The sequence below is a fragment of the Mytilus trossulus genome, chromosome 1, assembly GCF_036588685.1.
Source record: "Mytilus trossulus isolate FHL-02 chromosome 1, PNRI_Mtr1.1.1.hap1, whole genome shotgun sequence".
In the NCBI taxonomy this organism is placed as follows: Eukaryota; Metazoa; Mollusca; class Bivalvia; order Mytilida; family Mytilidae; genus Mytilus; species Mytilus trossulus.
Window position 1 is genome coordinate 84,859,245 of NC_086373.1, and position 18,646 is coordinate 84,877,890.

At 30.3% G+C, this 18,646-nt stretch overlaps 1 protein-coding gene across 1 annotated transcript in view; it reads right to left on the minus strand.

The window, feature by feature from the left end:
* LOC134687639 (nardilysin-like) overlaps positions 1-18,646 on the minus strand; it is a 31,667-nt gene that overhangs the window by 5,263 nt on the left and 7,758 nt on the right. Inside the window, exons 4-26 of the mRNA XM_063548089.1 lie at positions 16,194-16,294; positions 15,559-15,685; positions 14,157-14,252; positions 13,488-13,610; positions 12,520-12,577; positions 11,946-11,979; positions 11,293-11,332; positions 10,791-10,938; positions 10,229-10,349; positions 9,587-9,703; positions 8,472-8,576; positions 7,966-8,122; positions 6,917-6,967; positions 5,786-5,832; positions 5,360-5,435; positions 4,575-4,626; positions 3,996-4,079; positions 3,404-3,470; positions 3,028-3,155; positions 2,204-2,369; positions 1,511-1,585; positions 688-831; positions 105-241 (exon numbers count right to left, since the gene is read on the minus strand). Coding sequence (XP_063404159.1) covers positions 105-241; positions 688-831; positions 1,511-1,585; positions 2,204-2,369; positions 3,028-3,155; positions 3,404-3,470; positions 3,996-4,079; positions 4,575-4,626; positions 5,360-5,435; positions 5,786-5,832; positions 6,917-6,967; positions 7,966-8,122; positions 8,472-8,576; positions 9,587-9,703; positions 10,229-10,349; positions 10,791-10,938; positions 11,293-11,332; positions 11,946-11,979; positions 12,520-12,577; positions 13,488-13,610; positions 14,157-14,252; positions 15,559-15,685; positions 16,194-16,294 — 2,254 coding nt within the window. The remainder of the gene's footprint in view (positions 1-104; positions 242-687; positions 832-1,510; positions 1,586-2,203; positions 2,370-3,027; positions 3,156-3,403; positions 3,471-3,995; positions 4,080-4,574; positions 4,627-5,359; positions 5,436-5,785; positions 5,833-6,916; positions 6,968-7,965; positions 8,123-8,471; positions 8,577-9,586; positions 9,704-10,228; positions 10,350-10,790; positions 10,939-11,292; positions 11,333-11,945; positions 11,980-12,519; positions 12,578-13,487; positions 13,611-14,156; positions 14,253-15,558; positions 15,686-16,193; positions 16,295-18,646) is intronic.

Genomic DNA, 18,646 nt, shown 5'->3' on the forward strand with positions numbered 1-18,646 from the left:
GAATTCTACCACAAGTGACATTTGCATTATACCATTAGTGACAAGGTTCTGACTGTACACCTCATAGCCAAGCTGGTGCTCTATACCTATCATATGAGTATTACCTGAATTTATGAGCTTGGAATTCTACCACAATTGACATTCCCAGTATACCATTGGTTAATAGGTTCTGACTGTACACCTCATAGCCAAGCTGGTGCTTTGTTCTTAATGTGTCAAAACATGGTTCCTTTATTCTGGCCTGTTGTTTAAAATGAAGAGAACTATAGTTAAATACTGACTCACACCTGTTTATAACACTGAGTAAAAGGATACATGAATTAAAACTTCTTGTTAGTTGTTTTATTACCAGTAACATCTAGTACTTGGTAATACATTAAAACAAAAAATATATCATTTTTTAAATATTTCAGCATACACCAAAGATGTATTCATCCGGTTAGTTATTTAAGATTTTACACTTTCATCAATCTAGTGTCTCATGGTTAAAGATTAAAGATTATATATAGGATTTTTTGTGTCTAGTTTCTTATGATTTTAGAGTATACAGTATCACTCTCTTTCTCTTGTTTACTTTCTAAAAAAGTAAATTTGTGGTGTTAAAAAAATCAACACTAAGTATTCCTTTTCAACAAACCTGGTGGTAATTAATGTTGAATTTGAATTTTATAAAAGGTACATAATTACCTGTAGTAGTTGGTTTAAACAATTTGTGTGAAATGTTCCTGGTTCTGACTGTAGGTACACAGTCAATGTAGAGTTGGCATCAGAAAGGTTGTGACTGTACTGTTGACAGTAGAAGGATGACTTTGGTACTTCTCTTAGTAAAAGCTATAATTACAAAACACAAATATATATCTGTCATTGTTTTCTTAGAAGAGGGACTAGACAATGCAATAGTCTATGTTTATTTCTTCTAAATCAAGGCAGTATGGTGACCTGCAGATGTGTTAATACTGACTATCATATCCTTTGGGAACATAGTGGCCGAGTGGTGTATGTAATTCATTTGAATCACTATTGATCACTAACCAGTCAACTTAGGTCATGAATTTCAAATCAAGCTCTTAACAATACGTGTTCAACTCTGACAATTTTTTTTGACAAAGGTATTCATAATTTTTTATTTATTACACAATTAAACTTTGGCAACATATTTTTGGTTGTATTTTCAAGTTTCACATTGAATCTCAAAAATATGCACAGTGACCTCTAGTTGCCATCATATCTTACAAAGTTGTCTCATGGGCAATCATACCACATCTCCTTAATTTTCTTGCAATACTTTTTAGAGAAGCACTACATTTCCCAGATCTCTATGTTAATGTGGATATATAAAAGTCTGTTATTGGAAATAGATCTTCTCTCATAAGGTTGACCATGCATTTTTCTTGCATTAATCGTTTGCATATCTAATACCTAAAAGCAAATTTGATTTACTAAGTAATGAATTTATCTTTATTTGTTTCCCTGTCAAAAAGAATTGAGATTTGAAAACATTTACACATACCTTGAACTGCTGGTCATGAGGTACAGCTTCACCAGACATATGACCTGTCATTATATCAGCATAACTCAGAGCTTCCTACGAATAAAATGTAAAATCCATCTCTCAAATGAAGTCTCAGAAAACTACTTGATTAATAATTAGTTGCTTGTTTAATATCCAGTGGCAAATATTTCAACCATATTCAGGAGATGAGCAAATTAAAGTAAATACAACAGGTAAGTTCTTCCAGGTATTTTGACCAGGATGAATGCAGAAAATAGGTCAATGCAAAAGAATGTTGGATTGGTGCCACATTTTGGCTTGAATCTTAAACTACAAATCTAAATATAGACTCAAACAAATATGTTCAAATAATGTTGCATACTAAAAGGGAGAGAGAAGCCATAGTGGCAGAATTTAAACACCAAATACACCAATTGAATCAAAGTGTTGTATAATCTAACCACCAATTAGACCCTTTCAATATAAAGTAGCATACTGAAGTAAAATATAATCTGGAAAAAAGGGTCAAGACCTAATATGCCAAAAAATATAAATTTGCATAAACCAGTCTTGCTAAATTCTTTTAAAAAGCTTTTTGAAATAAAAACACTATTGGTAATTAAAAACCCAAGTGTCCTCAACCTGTTAAAAGAGTTCATAGAAATAAATTCTGCAGAACATGTTTATTCAATGTTATATATATATACTTACCTCAGGTGTGAAGTTTCCAGTGACAAAGGCTTCAATGAACAATTTAGACTGAAATTCTTTGACAAAATTCTTGAATTTGACAAAGTCATCAGACAGATTATCAACAACAAGACATTTTTCTGCATAAGTCCACTGAACTGGTTCTAGTACAGCAAATCTCACAGATCTAAAACATATAAATAATTGTCAATCGATGGTGGGTTTAAAAAAAATATGAATTACACAAGCAGAAGTCATAGCCCTTTCAAACTATTTTTTACAGTTTGTTCTTATGTTGTGATGTTATGTCAGGCTCAATTACTCCAAAACATGATGAACCCTATCACATTTTGTATGTGTCTGTCCTAAGTCAGGAACCTCTAGTTCAGTGGTTGTTATTGCGTACTGTTTGCCATAATTGTTTTAAAATAAATCTGGCAGTTAGTTTTCTCATTTGACTTGTTTTACATTTTCCCATGTCAGATGGATTATAGCTTACTATGCAGAAAGGTTTTGCTTAGGTTGAAGGCTGTATGGGGATGCTTACACCAAATCATTGGCTCTTTGGTTGATAGTTGCCTCGTTTCCATTTATACCCTCTCTGATATATACAATAAGAGTCAAAGAAGATCTCTTTGTAAAAGAACTCTTCTTAGTGGGTGAACATTATTGCATCAGCTTTCACTGCATGTAATGTTGTATTTTATCATATGGGACAGTTGACTGACAAAAGGTTAAATATATTGACCAAGAGGAGATAACTCTGTGTATATGCTTCATTTGGTTCTCAATAATTAATGACACATTCAAGTAGTTATATAAAGCCACTTAAATACTTCAAATACCTGCATAGCTCATCTGTTCTTAACATGGTATTGCAATAAGACTTTTTAAGCTCAGCACAGATAGCCTGATAAAACTTTTCTGTTGTTGAAATATTAAACACCTCATTCATTACTGCTTTTAACAGTTCCTATTAAAAAAAATGTTCATATTTAACAATGTAAAAATAAATATAAATATTAGATTGTCTATATGAAAGCTGTCATAGCTGACTGAGAAAGCCATAAAAGACTGTTTTAAACAAATATTAAAGCTAAACGATCTGGTATTCCAATGTGTTCCTTGTAAATTATAAATATATCTTTTAAAGATTGACTGCTATATCAAACTAAATTATATCTTATGCAAAAATGAATACCAACATTTAAATGAACTTACAGGAAGTTTGTGAGAAAAGCCATCCATTATAATCTCCATTCCTGTCTTTTGACCATCTATTGAAAAACTGAAATAGAAAGAAACAAAAATGTTTCCATAGTACACAGATGTCCCACTCACAGTATCATTTTCTATGTTCAATGGACTATGAAATTGGTATAAAAACTCTCATTTTGCATTAAAATTAGAAAGATCATATCATAGGGAATGTGTGTACGAAGTTTCAAGTTGTTCAGATTTCAACTTTATCAAAAAATACCCTGACTGAAAACTTTAACCTGAAGTGGGACAGACGAAATGAATGAATAATTGGACGGACAAACAAGGAACTTACGCACAGACCAGAAAACATAATGACCCTCTTCTATCGTAGTGGGGCATAAAAACACTTCTTTGCATAGAGAGTATGTATATACTGAGGATTCTCTCAAAGTTCAATCTTACTCAAAAAAGTAAACTTGTTAACTTAAGTTGTATCTTATTATACTTGAATACCGCTGTTCAATAGTCAGTTATGGTAATTTAAACTTTAATGACAATTTTAAAATCTAATAAAAGCAACTCAAAGGGTTTTAGAAATGATCCTGCTTACTCATAGTCCGCCATAACTGCTGAATATGTTACTTCATTCAGTATCTGTGTTAACAGGTTGATGTATATATCAAACATGGTAGCACTACAAAAAATATATATAAAATAACTATGTCTAAATACTCTTCAAAATAAAACTGCTTTCAAATATGCTGTGCTTGTACTTTCAAATATGTCAAGTTATTTTTAAAAAAAGTTATCTAGTTGCCTTCCTTAAAATATTTAGCAAATTAACAAGCCAGGCATGTTTAATTATATTATTCAAATATGTTTCTCTAAAACTTAGACCACTTTCAGCACTTCTCCTATTTAACAAACTAAAATATGTCATCTATGCTTACATGTTTATCAATTACTTAAGAATGAAAATCAAGAGAATGAACCCTGTTTATTTTCCAATAAACCAACCCAGCTGTCTGCTATCAAAAATCAATTCTCTGTTAACATGGTATCTAATGACATTCTTGTCATTATTTGGAGGTTAATATCAAATAATATATACTGGGAAATTGTCTCAATAATGACACAAGTTGTGAAAAAAGTTTTGAAATAATCAGAGTATCAAACTTTGATTACTTACTTCTCCAAGGTTTTGTATGTAACAGGACTCATAAGGTGAACATGTATGTACCCTAAAATTGATTAAAAAAATAAATTAATATATCAATTACCGGTATATTTCAAATTTACATTTTATAACATCATCTGTGACATTTGTTGAAATAATTAGGAGAAAGGAAAATGTATTTTCTTAAAATTATAAACTGACTATGTGATATGGGCTTTTCTCATTACTGAAGGCTTTACAGTGACCTTAAGTTGTTAATTTCTGTGTCATTTGTTTTCTTGTGAAGAGTTTATTTATTGGCAATCACACTATATCTTCTTTTTTATATTGACTGTTTTGCAAATTAAGTATTTCTTGGCAAGTGTTATTGCAAATGTTATTTCAACTGATCGAGCAGCTTACGTTTTTATTTGCATAAGGAAAGTCTATTTGAAGATGTGTGTGATAAGGATGATGGCCATTATAATTATAATTGATTTTTAATCACCTATCAGTGTCACCAAACGGATATACATATGAACTGAGTGTATGATATGAGACAAATAAATGGACACTTCATTGATGAGTTTATCCTGACACACCTGTCTATAGATGGACTAGGCTTAAATGAGCGAACCAGTTAAGCCCTGGCCAGTCAAGTGAAATAAATAAAGTAATACTTCAAGTCATGTGATTCAATAACAAGGTCTTGGTTAGGTTTAAATTATACATTGATGGTTTTATTAACATAAATGACTCTTTCATAATGTCTTCTTGCTATGATAACAATCTCTTCCCTTTAAGAAATCTAACTGTACCTTTAGGGACACAAAATTTACTGTCCTTTTTGTACCACATTTTTATGAAGCTGTCTTCTTTCAGCAAAACTGGGTACTGAAAAAACAAGGTTATTGACATAAGAAAACTATTTGTTCCAAATGATGTTTAGTTACATTATGAGCAATGGAAGAACCATTGAAAGCATACATCCAACATACTAAAAGTCATAATTTTACACCCTGGTAAATATATAGTAATGGATGCATACCCAAATCTTTTGTTTTTGTATTTCTATAACATTACTTATAGGTAAGCAGTGGTGATAAAACATTTATTGTGAAGTTAGTATAGTTTTTGCTATTAAAAAAAAATACTTTACCAACTCATGTGGAGACATTTTTTTTTTTTAAATTTGCTGAGTATCTTGAAATATTTATTTGATTGTCTAGTACATACTTACTTACTTTAGTACAAGACTCTTCTTTCACTAGTTTAAGATCAAAATCTGTGGCTGCAAAAAATATTACTGAATGAGTAAATCGCGTTATATTTTATTTATGCTTGTGGTATCTAAGGATGCAGATTACACCTTATTTTTTTTTAATTATAATAAAAACGCAGCAAATTAAACGTGCAATAAAATTGAGAATGAAAATGGGATATGTGTCAAAGAGACAAAAACCCAACCATAGAGCAAACAACAGTCTTTTAACATCCTAAACAATGAAACATAAACTGTTTATGCTAATGAATGATGTTTTAAAGAATTTCATTTGTTGTAGAAGATGTACCATATTGAGTTAGTGAAGAAAAAAAACAATGCTAAATTTTATTGTTAAAAAAACTACAAATTAATAACACATTTTAATTGAAAATGCAGACTACATCTCTACATTTACATGTGTAATTCTTAAGGGCATACCATACAGTTTTGAACCTGTATTTACAAGTTGATGAAAATTTGCATATAGGCTATTTTTTACCTGATAAAATCAAATGTGTAATGAAAAATATACCTTCATGTGATATTTTTGGGTAAAATGAGGTCGAAATTTTGTATATTTGCTCAAAATTCAGATTTATGTCAGTATTTTGTTTTTCGAAAGAAACTGAAAGGCATAACTTTATTGTTTTAAAAGATAAACACAAATTGTTTTTTGTGAAATAATCGGTAATTTCTGTATTTTATAAGTATCATTTAAAATTGTTCAATTTTTATTCAAAAATAACTCATATTCATCAAATGTTCATGAATAGAGGAAAAAACGTCAGCATGTTTATCAAAATTAACAAAACTGCGCTATTTACAGTTTTATAAAATTTGGGTCACATAATCTCCATGCAAAATGAAACAAATTGCCGTTTTAAAATATAGGGGTCCATGCACTCGTTTTCAAATTAAATCAGTTTGAATGATAAAAATCAGTTGAAAAATGCATCTTTTCCCGATATGTCATAGTTTGACGTCGCGAAAATAACATTTTACGTTAGCAACGTCATTACCTTCCCTGTAACTGTATCGTATGCCCTTAAAAAGAAGGTTGACATTTAAAAGGGAAAAAAGAATCTGTGTTGATGCTATCTTAATACTTTACCAATATACTGATTTGGCTCAGGGAACTGAAGTTCTGGATTTTTCTCAACATCTGAAATTGAAATAAGAAATAATAAAGAAAGAGAGTAAATAAAGTTGAAATATTATAATTTGAAGCCATTTTTCTTAAATAAGAAAGACATTATAAAAGATTTAAAACACTTGCTCATTGTTTATAGGTCTAACAATGATCATACATACCTACTCAAGTTAAATGTGCGTATTCAAAATATATTAAAATTTGATAGAACTAAGTTTCATCTTCCAGAAAATTCTTCAAAATGTAAGGTACACAAGCCTTGTATATATGTATATATGCTTGAAATAAGCTTCACCTTTTGGACAATCTACAAAATGTCTCCAAATGTGCAAAGAAAGTGGAGCTGTATAATAATTTGATTTCTTTGAAATTACTATACAAACAGCTGTTGCAAATTTATTATTATTAAAATTTTGAAAGTCTTGAAAAATTAAAAACATGATCATGAAGTTCAAAGGCTTTGAGTTGATCTTAAGATTGATTTTATTTCATAAAATGATTATTTTCTTTTTTCCAGCCTTTTCTGCAATCTAACTGATTAATTGATTGACTGGTGTTTAACACAACTTTTAACACTAATGTGCTATTTCGTGACTGTCAGATTTTCTTAGAGGAGCAAGCAGGAGTGCCTGGAGAGAACCACTGACCTTTTGTAGGAAAACTGACAATCCTTGTCAATTCACATTGGAGACAAGTGCACCTTCCTGCACGGTACAGAATTCGAACTCACCGCCTCAGAGTCGACAAGGTATTTATACAGAAGTGCAACTACTGAGACCACTTGCCCCCCCCCCCCCCCCCCATCATCTAAACAAACATTCACAACTTTGTCTAACCAGTACAAATACGCAGCTTATGCAAGTAGTGGACAGTTTTGTAAATCCTGTCATATTGTAGAATTATTTAAAAAAAATTGATATTGACTTGGTGGTAAGGAAAGCTTTAAAATACTTATCTGTGTCATAAAAATTATTTAGAATTTTAGAAATCTTGATGCTTCTTATACTTACTTTGCAAATTCAACATTAACTTCTCCTCAAAATCTTCCATGCAGTATTTAACTTTGTAGTATTTTTCTTCTAATGTACAAAGTTCTTCTAATTCTTTGGCCATTAATGTAACATTACAATGCTCTGGTGTCATATAATCTAAAAAGGATTTCACCATCTGTAAAAAAATAGTAATGGTTTAATACAAATAAAAGTTGTAGATGGCTTCCTAAGTAGAAGAAACATGTAAGGAGGTTTTATTACACCTGAATTGAATGGGAAACGTTTTTTTATGATACTAGGAACGGGTTTTTTCGTTTCAAATTCTGTTGATTTTTCTCTGTGGATTAACACACTCCACTGATTTTACAGATGGTAGCAATGATCTATTATACACTCAACATAATAATATGCTTAATCATTTCTATTCACAATTTTCATTTTAACAGAAGACTTTTCAATATTTTTTAATATACCCCAATTTTGTCTAAAACCTTGGCTTTCCTATAATTTAATTGATATATTACCTTTTCATCATACTGATAAAACTGTGATCTTCCAGTTAAAATATCCTCTTCTGAAAAAAACTGCATGTTTTCTGCAACTTTCTCTACATATTCTAAGGGGTCAATCTATAAATAAAATCAGCATTATAAATATCAGAGATAAAAATATAGAAAAGTTATACAGGGTTGAAGATATCAGAAAACAATTATTTGTCCAAGACTTAAAAAAGTTTTAAAATGTGAGGATGGTGATGATGGAAGTGTTTAATGACCTTGACTGGTCTCATCAGAAAACTTTCTATGCAATCTAGATGTTGTAAAATTTTAATCGTGATGCTACAAGGAAAGGTATATCTAAATAGGCATCTATGCATGCCTATCATAAAAGTGAAAGATGTTTCATTCAATAAATATTTTAACAAAATATTTTGTTATGATTCTTGCCAAATTTTGTCTTCTATAACTGTCCAATCAGTTCCTTCATAAAAACTTTGTTCTGCCATTTTAATCTTGATCATATTTGAAGCCAGTTTGAGGATACCAGATCATTCTAGCAACAACTAGTTCAATTTAGCCATATCAGACATTTAATTGAGATATTTTACATATATCTTTTTAATATTTATCAAAGGCACTATCTTGGTTAGATAGTTATTACCAAAGGCATAATTGCAAAGAAAATAAATTGCTAGTACATGTATCAAGATAAGTGTTACACCTTGATATTCATAATATTTTCAGTTCAAATTTATGGTTCAAAAACGTTAAATCCAGGAGCCCCCCTACCAGGGCTATGCCCCAGACCACCTGCCGATTGGGCTTCAACTTCAACATCAGTCTAGCTACGCCTCTGCCCTGTGTCCATTCTTTTGTGAATGACCATAATAGAACCTAGACAGAAACATCAGTTATATTTATATACAATACATACGACCATAATAGAACCTAGACAGAAACATCAGTTATATTTATATACAATACATACAAGCTGATTACCAGAATGGTGAAATAGAAAAAGATTTTTCAGTTCATAATTCAGAATGGATTCAAAATGCAAAGTGAAGCAATATCTTGCATAAGCCCAAAGAATCAACTTTATGTCAGATAAAAGTTAGTTTAAATGTAAATTTATATACCTTTTCTCTCCACCTGAAGTTTGTTTTAGCAATCAGTTTTTGTTCTTCATAAAAGGATGTCATGCTTTCAAAATTTTCTCTCAGCATACGAAGGTATTCAAATACTATTATCAGAACCTGTAAAACAATTATGGTTACATGTTTTAATAATTCAGAAAATAAACAAGGTGTTTTCTCTCTAGAATTAACCAAGTTCATTACATACAACCAGTTCATTATATCTTTGATATACATGTACTAATTCATAATTAAGAAACTAAGGTTCTTACCCCTTCAGACAAAAATGACTTTTGCTGAATTTGGCTATTGTTTTAGGTACCCTTAATTCATACACCTCATACTTTTCTGTTTTTATACATTCCTGTTTTTTTCAAATGTATGGGTTTGAGCATTTCTGATAAAGGTAAATCTGGGAAAAAGCTTCAAATGCACAAATTATAAAACATTTTGATCATTTAAAACAATGGCCTTTCTGCATTCATTTTTTATCTATTTTTTTCTGTCATACTCATCTTTATGTATGGACCTAATAGAATCTATTTCTGTGTATATCTAAAAACTGTTTTAAAATTAAATTAAAAAAAAGGTTCAAAATGCTTCAAGTGATTTATAAGCTACAAGTTTCCTCTATTAACTACATACTTCTCTGTATTGTTTGAATCCTTCAGGTGTCAGTTTGATGGAAAATAAAAACCAGCTCCATGTTGAGTTGAAATCAAAACCATCAAATGATATGTTTCCTGTCATTCCTACTGCCCAAGTTCTGCAACAAAAATATTAATGTATGAATAAAAAACATCAGCACTTATACCAGGTCTGTAATAAGTATGACTAAGAATTATCTTTCATTAAAAGGCACTCGAATTCAATCAAAGGACTTATGAACTTAAAATATTACAGACATCATTACTGAAAATGAAACAACAACAACTTAGATGGTTTTAATGAACTTCTTTCAATCAAAGGTCATTAAATAATATTTGTGCTGTATAAGTGTGTATGTTTATTTTAGTTCAGTACTGTATATTGACCTCTTTATACATTTTTTTCCTGTTGCTCTATCATTGATATATGTCCAAAACTTTCTTTTGAACTCTTTGAAGCACCTGGGACTAAAACAGGATATTGCCTGAAGCAGTAACCCATATGCAATGACAATGCATGAAAACATTTAGAAAGTTAAAAACAAACAAAATGAACTTACTTCTTCTTAAGGAGTGATAAAATACTGCCTTTTCCTTCATGTGTAATTAAGGCATCTAGTATATCAAGCGGTTTAGTCTTATACAGATCACCAACAGGTGGACAGGCCCACGAGACCCACAGCTTATGTACATTGTTCACAGGTAAAACTGTAATATAAGAATATATATACTAGGTAGATAAGTGCTTCAAAAAAGCAAAAAAGAACTTATAAATTTTAGTTCGGTTGCATTGTATAAGTTTCTTATATTTTGTTGTACATGAAGAAAAACAATTTTAAATTGAGCAAAAATTAACAACACCTATTGACACACTATTCCTTGAAAACATGTTTAGTATTCGAAATATTTGTAGAAAAAACAGTATGACTCATTATATATTCATTTAAAACTTTTAAGTATACTTTCAAACTGAGTTTGTTTAAAAACATATTCAAGTCTTAAAGGATGCTTATTTTTTTTAGTTTTTTTTAATGCTTCATGTTAAATATGAATATTTCTTACCTTTAATAATTTTGTGAAAAGAAACATCAGGGAAAGGATCCTGTAAAAAAAAAGTTAATGTACATATAAATCAAAAGTTACTCCTATCTTACATTGAAAATATTTTGCATAACAGGACAATAGTCAAAATGGCACACAAATCTAGTTAAAAGAAACCCATAAAAATGTAATAATTAATGAGTATACAGTTTAAAACATAAAATGTTTCAACCTTTTCTTTTCTCTATTGAAATCTTGAAATCTTATGCACAAATATATTCAGATCATTCCACAAGGTCGTGTTTTTCAAGCTGTTCAACTGGTATAACATCTACATGGACTCAGTTTAATTCAGACATAACAAATATTATAACATTCCCATTGCTGAAAACGGTATGTTGAGATCATGATACCCCCTCTACTTTATAGGTTCCTGTATCATGTTCATATTCTCCAACAATTCATTTTATTCATAACATATAAAGAGTTTGGGGTATTACAACTCAGTTTCAAGAATCTTTGTTAAATATGGCAGACTATATTTTTTCTGTACAAGAAAGCATAGTGTATTCAACCTGGTATGTTTATATTGTTTTAAAACAAAACCAAAATTTTTTAATAAAAAAGGTATGCCTTTGTGAAACAAAGTTTTGACTTCATTTATAAATACCTACCTTATGACTGTCAAATACTGGCCTTGGAAGATTACTGGAAAATACAAAAAACAAATATACATTTTTTTTCTCTTTAAGAATAAGTGAGCAAAACTAATATGTCCTGCCTGGTCCAGTATTTAGAATATTTTAAAAGTCAAAATACCCTAAAAATAAAGTCACAAGAATTAAACCTCATCTTTAAAAAACTTAACCTGACTTTTGAAACACAAACATGAGTTACAGTCAGGCGACAATGACTGGCAGGCAAGCAGTTTCATCATGCTTCTTTTCAAAGAGCAGACAGTAAGAATAAGATATTAAGGTGTTTGCAAATTTTCAACATCATCATTGCTGCTATTGTTAGAAAAATCTATACTTTTAAGTGTCACCTACTGCAACTTTCATTGCAGGCTAGTGGAAAAAAATTTAGTATTATTCAACTTCTTCTTACAAATTAAAAAATCTTACAATATTTTTCTTCCAGCAGAACTATTTTGTTTTCTCTCATTCAATTGCCATTGATTTTTTTTTATATCATTTCCATAATTATCAATCTACATTTTCCTATATTTTTTGTTTCCTGACCACTTACTTGTTAGGCACTGATGAGAATATATCCTTCACTTGTGTTTCCATCTTGTCTAAGGTATCTGTCAAAATTACAATGAACAGTTGTGTTCAAAATGTGCATACAATGACTGGAGACTAAATTATCCTTCTTTTCTGTTTTAATGAATAGCAAGGGTGGATCAATGATGCTATTTTGGAGGTATATATTTAAAGTTGAGAGATATAAGGAAAATTTGCCAAGATTTAGCACGGAAAATTTGGGAATTTATTTCCCTCAGAACTGTTTAATAATCGAATATGTTTTATCATAGTTATTTTTTCTCTTTCTTGGGCATTTATGCCATATCCAAATCTCCATGATGATTCCACTGCTACAAGGTGTTGAATGAAGAAAATTGGGATTCTTCTGATTTTAGTAATATTAAGAAAATAGCCTTTGTATTTAAATTTTCTAAATCAAAGAACCTTAGTGAGTGTGCTCACATACCCCATGTCCCCCCATTGTCACTGGAGAAATAAAATAACTGAAAAAAAATCATAATTTCCTGTCAATATGCACATCTACATAGTATGTTCTTATTATCTAAAAGGGTTTCATGGAATTCTGTTGTGCGGTTTCAGAGGAGTTGCAATGACAGACTGTTGCAGTAGTATATTGAAACAAATAAGTTCAAAGGGGTGTAACTCCTAGAAATAAAATTGAATCGTAATTTCCTGTCGATATGCACATCTGCATAGTATGTCCTTATTAACTAAATAGGTTTCATGAAATTCTGTTGTGTGGTTTAAGAGAAGTTGCGATGACAAGAAACAGGACTGACTGACGGGTCAAAACATTATACCCTCCACAACTTACTTGCAAGGGGTATAATAAAATAAAAACCACCAAGCATAGTTGGTTAGTATTATCTATAATAAAAGAAAAACAATATCAGGTATTCAAAAAAAATTAAGCAAACAATATAACCACAATAGATATTAATATTGTACCTTTAGAGTAAACAGCTAATGTCATATACTGTGCAGAGTATAACCTCATGTAGAAGTCTTTAAGTTTACTGTATATGTTCAGTCCTTGTTTCTTGGGAGTATCACGTAATGTTTCAGCATTACCTGAGAAAAATGGACTATGTAAGTTTGTTATACTTATATTACAAAACTTAACTACATGAGACAAAATGAATTTTTAATCTTGATCAAAGGTTAGAGATGAAATATAGTAAAATTTGTTTTTGTCATATAGTCTTCTACTAACTGTTTCTATGAATAGGGTTTTGTCATAGAAAGTGCATGCAAGATATTTTAAGTGATGAACTTATTTAGAATAGGAGGGAGACATTTTACAATATCCTATGGCTGAGAAGGAGAAAACAATTTGGATATAATTATAGATATCACTCCTAAACTTACTAGTCTGTGAATACTTTAAATCATCTTTTGAGTTTTCAACAAACAAAAAAATCATTTCAATAAAATCACATCAAAATATGCCAAGATAAACATTTCATCAGCTCTTATGGAGGACTTTTTAGCCAGTGTAGAAATAAAAACTTGTGACATCATGAATTGACGTTATACATTATAATCTTTAGGGTTGACATGATCCTTACAAATGATTGAAAATATAACAATGAAATTATCAAATTGTGAAGTTTTTACCTATCATAAACATTCTCATCACATGATTTTCTCTGGCTAAGAGGGAAAACAGTTGACTCGCTCTGGAATCATCATCTGTCAAGTTCATCTGAAACTCTAAAACACGAAAAGATTGATTGTACTATATACAAAAATTCTGTAAAACTACACAACTTTTAAAAGCTTCAATTATATTTCAAAGAAAAGGCTAAATAACAGTATCACACTTTTTTGCTTTTTTAAATAATTCAGAATTTGACTCTATATTCATATTACTGAAAAAAAAGTTTTAGTTTGTTGTAATGCAAAGGAGTAGGTATGGGCCGATTTTGGCCTCAAATTTCAGGTTCAGCTGACAAAAGATTTTGGACACTTTTTAAACACTTAAGTGTCTATTTCAATTGAATTGATTAGTTTTTGTGAAAGTTTTTAACTGATATAGTTATTAAAAACGCTCCGATTCAAGCTTCAATATGAAAAATCCAGCAAATATGCCAAAAAACGTCACTTTTCAGATGGTTTTGGTCAAAATGAAAGTGGCCGCATCCGTGTTCATCCTCAACCTTTATATATGTTGTGTATTATCATCAAACACAAATTACATTTCAATATTATGAATGAACACGAATGCGGCCACTTTCATTTCAGACGGAAACCGTCTAACATTTAACAAAAATGCTAAAATTGTGAAGATTTCAGTAATTAAGCATGACTTAATGATCCTTGTATCCGATATATGTACAATGTATTGTCAAAAACAGCCTATATTTATGTAGCAGAAGCATTCTTCTTTCCAATAAATAGCTAAAAGATAACAATTTCATAATTTGGTAAAACTGCTTTATTTTGGGGCCAAAAAGGGGTCTTACTGAACCTACTCCTTTAATGATTTTAATCATCAATAATCATTTCATTTTGTACTTCAGTTGTGCTATTTATAAAGAATAAGGAACATTAAACATAGACTCCATATTACTAGCCCTACTACTCTGACAGGAGAATGACTAATATAATAATTAATTGTAAACTTAAAACATCGTTAGTTTTGAAAAACTAACTAATTAAAATAAGCTATGAATATATGGTTGAATGGATTTCATTGGGTAAAAGAGTATTTCTGTAAACCAATAATACAAAAGACATCAACCATTCAACCTCACAAACACAATTTTACATTGTTAGTCTGGCCTGATTTCCATCATCCTCAAAATATTTTTAGAAAAAAATGAAGGTAAGCTTTAAACTACAAAAAGTGTTCATTAAATGTATATTGTCATATCTTGACTTATAATGGTTTACTTTTATGAATTGTTTCTTGGATGGAGAGTTGTCTCATTGGCACTCATACCACATCTTTCTATATCTATGTATGTTTCATAAGGTTCATGCAAGAATGTAATTTTAAAAATATGCTTCTTCATACCACTGTCAACAGCTTCTATTTCTCTGTCAACTGCATCTTCCTTAAACAGCGGGCTGATAAAAAAATTAGCAAATCTGTCTAAAGCTCTGTAAAAGTACTTCTGTTCTACTCCAAAGTAAAAACAGGTCTAAAAATAAAAGTATGTACCAGTAAGAATATAGAAATTAAAGAGTAGAAAAACACTCACTTTTTTCATGCAATTTCAAAAGGAGTATAATTTATTATCATCACAAATTTTTACAATTTTTAAAAACTTCAACAAATATCTTCTCCAAATTCACTCAGCTAATTAAATTTGAAAAAAATAATCATCCAGAATTTTTTTCTTATTGCATTACTATATCGTATAAACTTTTCTCAGTTATTGTCTGTACTTCTTTCAAATACAATGCTAAAGAGCTGCAGAGGTGATATATGGTAGAATAAAAAATCACAGATCACATGAGTTTCATTAATCTTAACTAATTTGTAGTCAAATTACACATAATTACATTCAAGAGACCTTGAAAAATTCATGAAATTTACAATTTACTTATTATTGTCAGATATCCTTCTATATATTGAGCAAAAATTAGGCATAAACAGCCAAAGTTTATAGTATACTTTAAAACCATTTATACTAAAAATGAAGTAACCTTTTCTGTATCTGTCCATGCATTTGTGTCTCCACCACGAGTACTGATATAGTCATCCAGTTCATTCTCTCCTGGGTATTTACTGCTTCCCATGAATACCACTGAAATATAACAATAGTTCACACACTAAGATTTCTCATCTGCTGCAATATTCAAATTATATTAACAATCTTACTTATGGTTTTTTTTAACAACCTTGCACAGTCGGCTAACAATCTCTGAAAATAAAGTCATAGTTAAATGATATCTGACAGATCTTAATATATATCTAATAATGAAGTAATTATATATATATAACATAGTAAATATTGTTTCATGTGAACTATCATTGTAAATAATTACATACAGAATTAATAAATTAATAACAAGAATGTGTCCCCAATATATGGATGCCCCAACCACACTATCATTTTCTATGTTTAGTGGACCATGACAATGGGTGAAATCTCTAATTTGGCATTAAAATTAGAAAGATCATATCATAGGGAACATGTGTACTAAGTTTAAAGTGGATTGGACTTCAACTTCATCAAAAACTACCTCCACCAAAAACTTTAACCTGAAGCGGGATGAACGGAGGAACAGACGGCTGAATGGATGAACAAACAAACAGACGGACAGACCAGAAAACATAATGACCACAATGGGGCATAAAAACCTTATCACAAGAAAATTAAAACGAGGTCATGATCAAACTCAAAACAATTGAAGTGTCAAAATGATGTCTTGATTATAAGACTTATATATATTTATAACAAAATCAAAATTTTCCCAACAAATCGACATGCTCATTATTGCCTTCAAATATCAACTTCTATAGACTGTTGTATTAGCATGATAAGCTAAGCACTTGCAGCATGAATCAGAGGTAAAGGTATATCATATGTCTAAATGATGAATACTGGTTTATATGTACATGCACAAGAGATCTAGAACTGGCTCATCGTCATAGGAAATCGCCGGAGGTACAAATTTTAATACAAAAACTTTGAATCATAAACAGTGTAAGCTAAATTGCAGTGAATTTAAAATTAGAAATTTAAAAATATTAAGTTTAAATGTATGTGGAATTAAGACAAGAATGAAATATCCCGAATTTATTGACCTTATAACCAAATACGATATTATATGTTTTCAAGAAACCAAAACCGACAACTGCGACCATCTATCCCTACCTGGCTATACTTTCAAAATGAAAAACAGATTCAGCTTATCAAATAGAAGATCAGGCGGCCTAATAATTTCTTGAGATTTCAAAATATGTCCGACTTATAGAAAATGAGAGTAATTTTGTCATGTGGATTAATATTTCATCCCAATACACTAAATTAGACGACGATGTTATTCTTGGTTCGGTTTACATTCCACCTGAAAATACACTATACAGTTCCTCCGATTCTTTTCGGGAAATTGAAAATGATATTTTAGAATATTCTTCTCGATATAAATATGTATGCTTAGCCGGTGATTTTAACAGCAGAACATCGATAGACTTAGATCATGTATCAAATGAACACAACGATTTTGACGATATTCTCATCGAATCATCCATTTTTGAAGAAAATAGTCTACACATATCTGACAACGTCACATGTCCTACTACTAGGGAAAATATGGATAAAACGAAAAATAATTACGGTAATTTACTCCTAGATTTATGTAGATACACTGGTGTATATATTGTGAACGGAAGAATAGGTGATAACATTACCGGTAAACTAACAAGCAAAAATGCAGCTACCGTTGATTATTTTTTAGCAACCCCAGACCTCCTTAATATTATTTCAAACTCTGATGTGCTACATTTTAGTAATTTATATTCTGACGCCCACTGTCCTTTGGACATTTCTATAAACATCAACACTACTACATGTACCTGTAATGAATGTTACCCTCGAACGGATATCCAACCAAAAAAAGAACAGATTAAGAAGTGGAATTTAGCCCAAGCGGATGAATTTAATGAATACTTGGATCTTGCAAAAATTGAAACTATTGATAATGCTTTGGATCTACTGACACATGCCCATGTTAACTTGAATAATATTAATGATACTGTAAAGAATATTGGTGATATATTTGTCAACGCAGCAAAACAAACGTTTGGAACCTACAATCCAAAAATTGATAAATCTGATAAAAGAACCTATAATGCGCAAAAAGAGAAATCGAATAAACCATGGTTTGACAACGAATGCAGGCAAAAAAGAAAAAAGACGAGGCGCACTCAAAGAATATACAGACTGTGTAAATCCGAAGAAAATAAAAGAATTAAAAACCAAAGCGAAAAAGAATATAAAAAGACCTTAAACAAATGTATTAAAAAATATAGGATCGAAATGAGAAATAAAATGAAAAATATGAAAACAAAAAACCCAAAGGAATATTGGAAATTACTGAATGGTGGACATAAACAAAAACAACCAAATATACCTATACAAATCTTATATGAC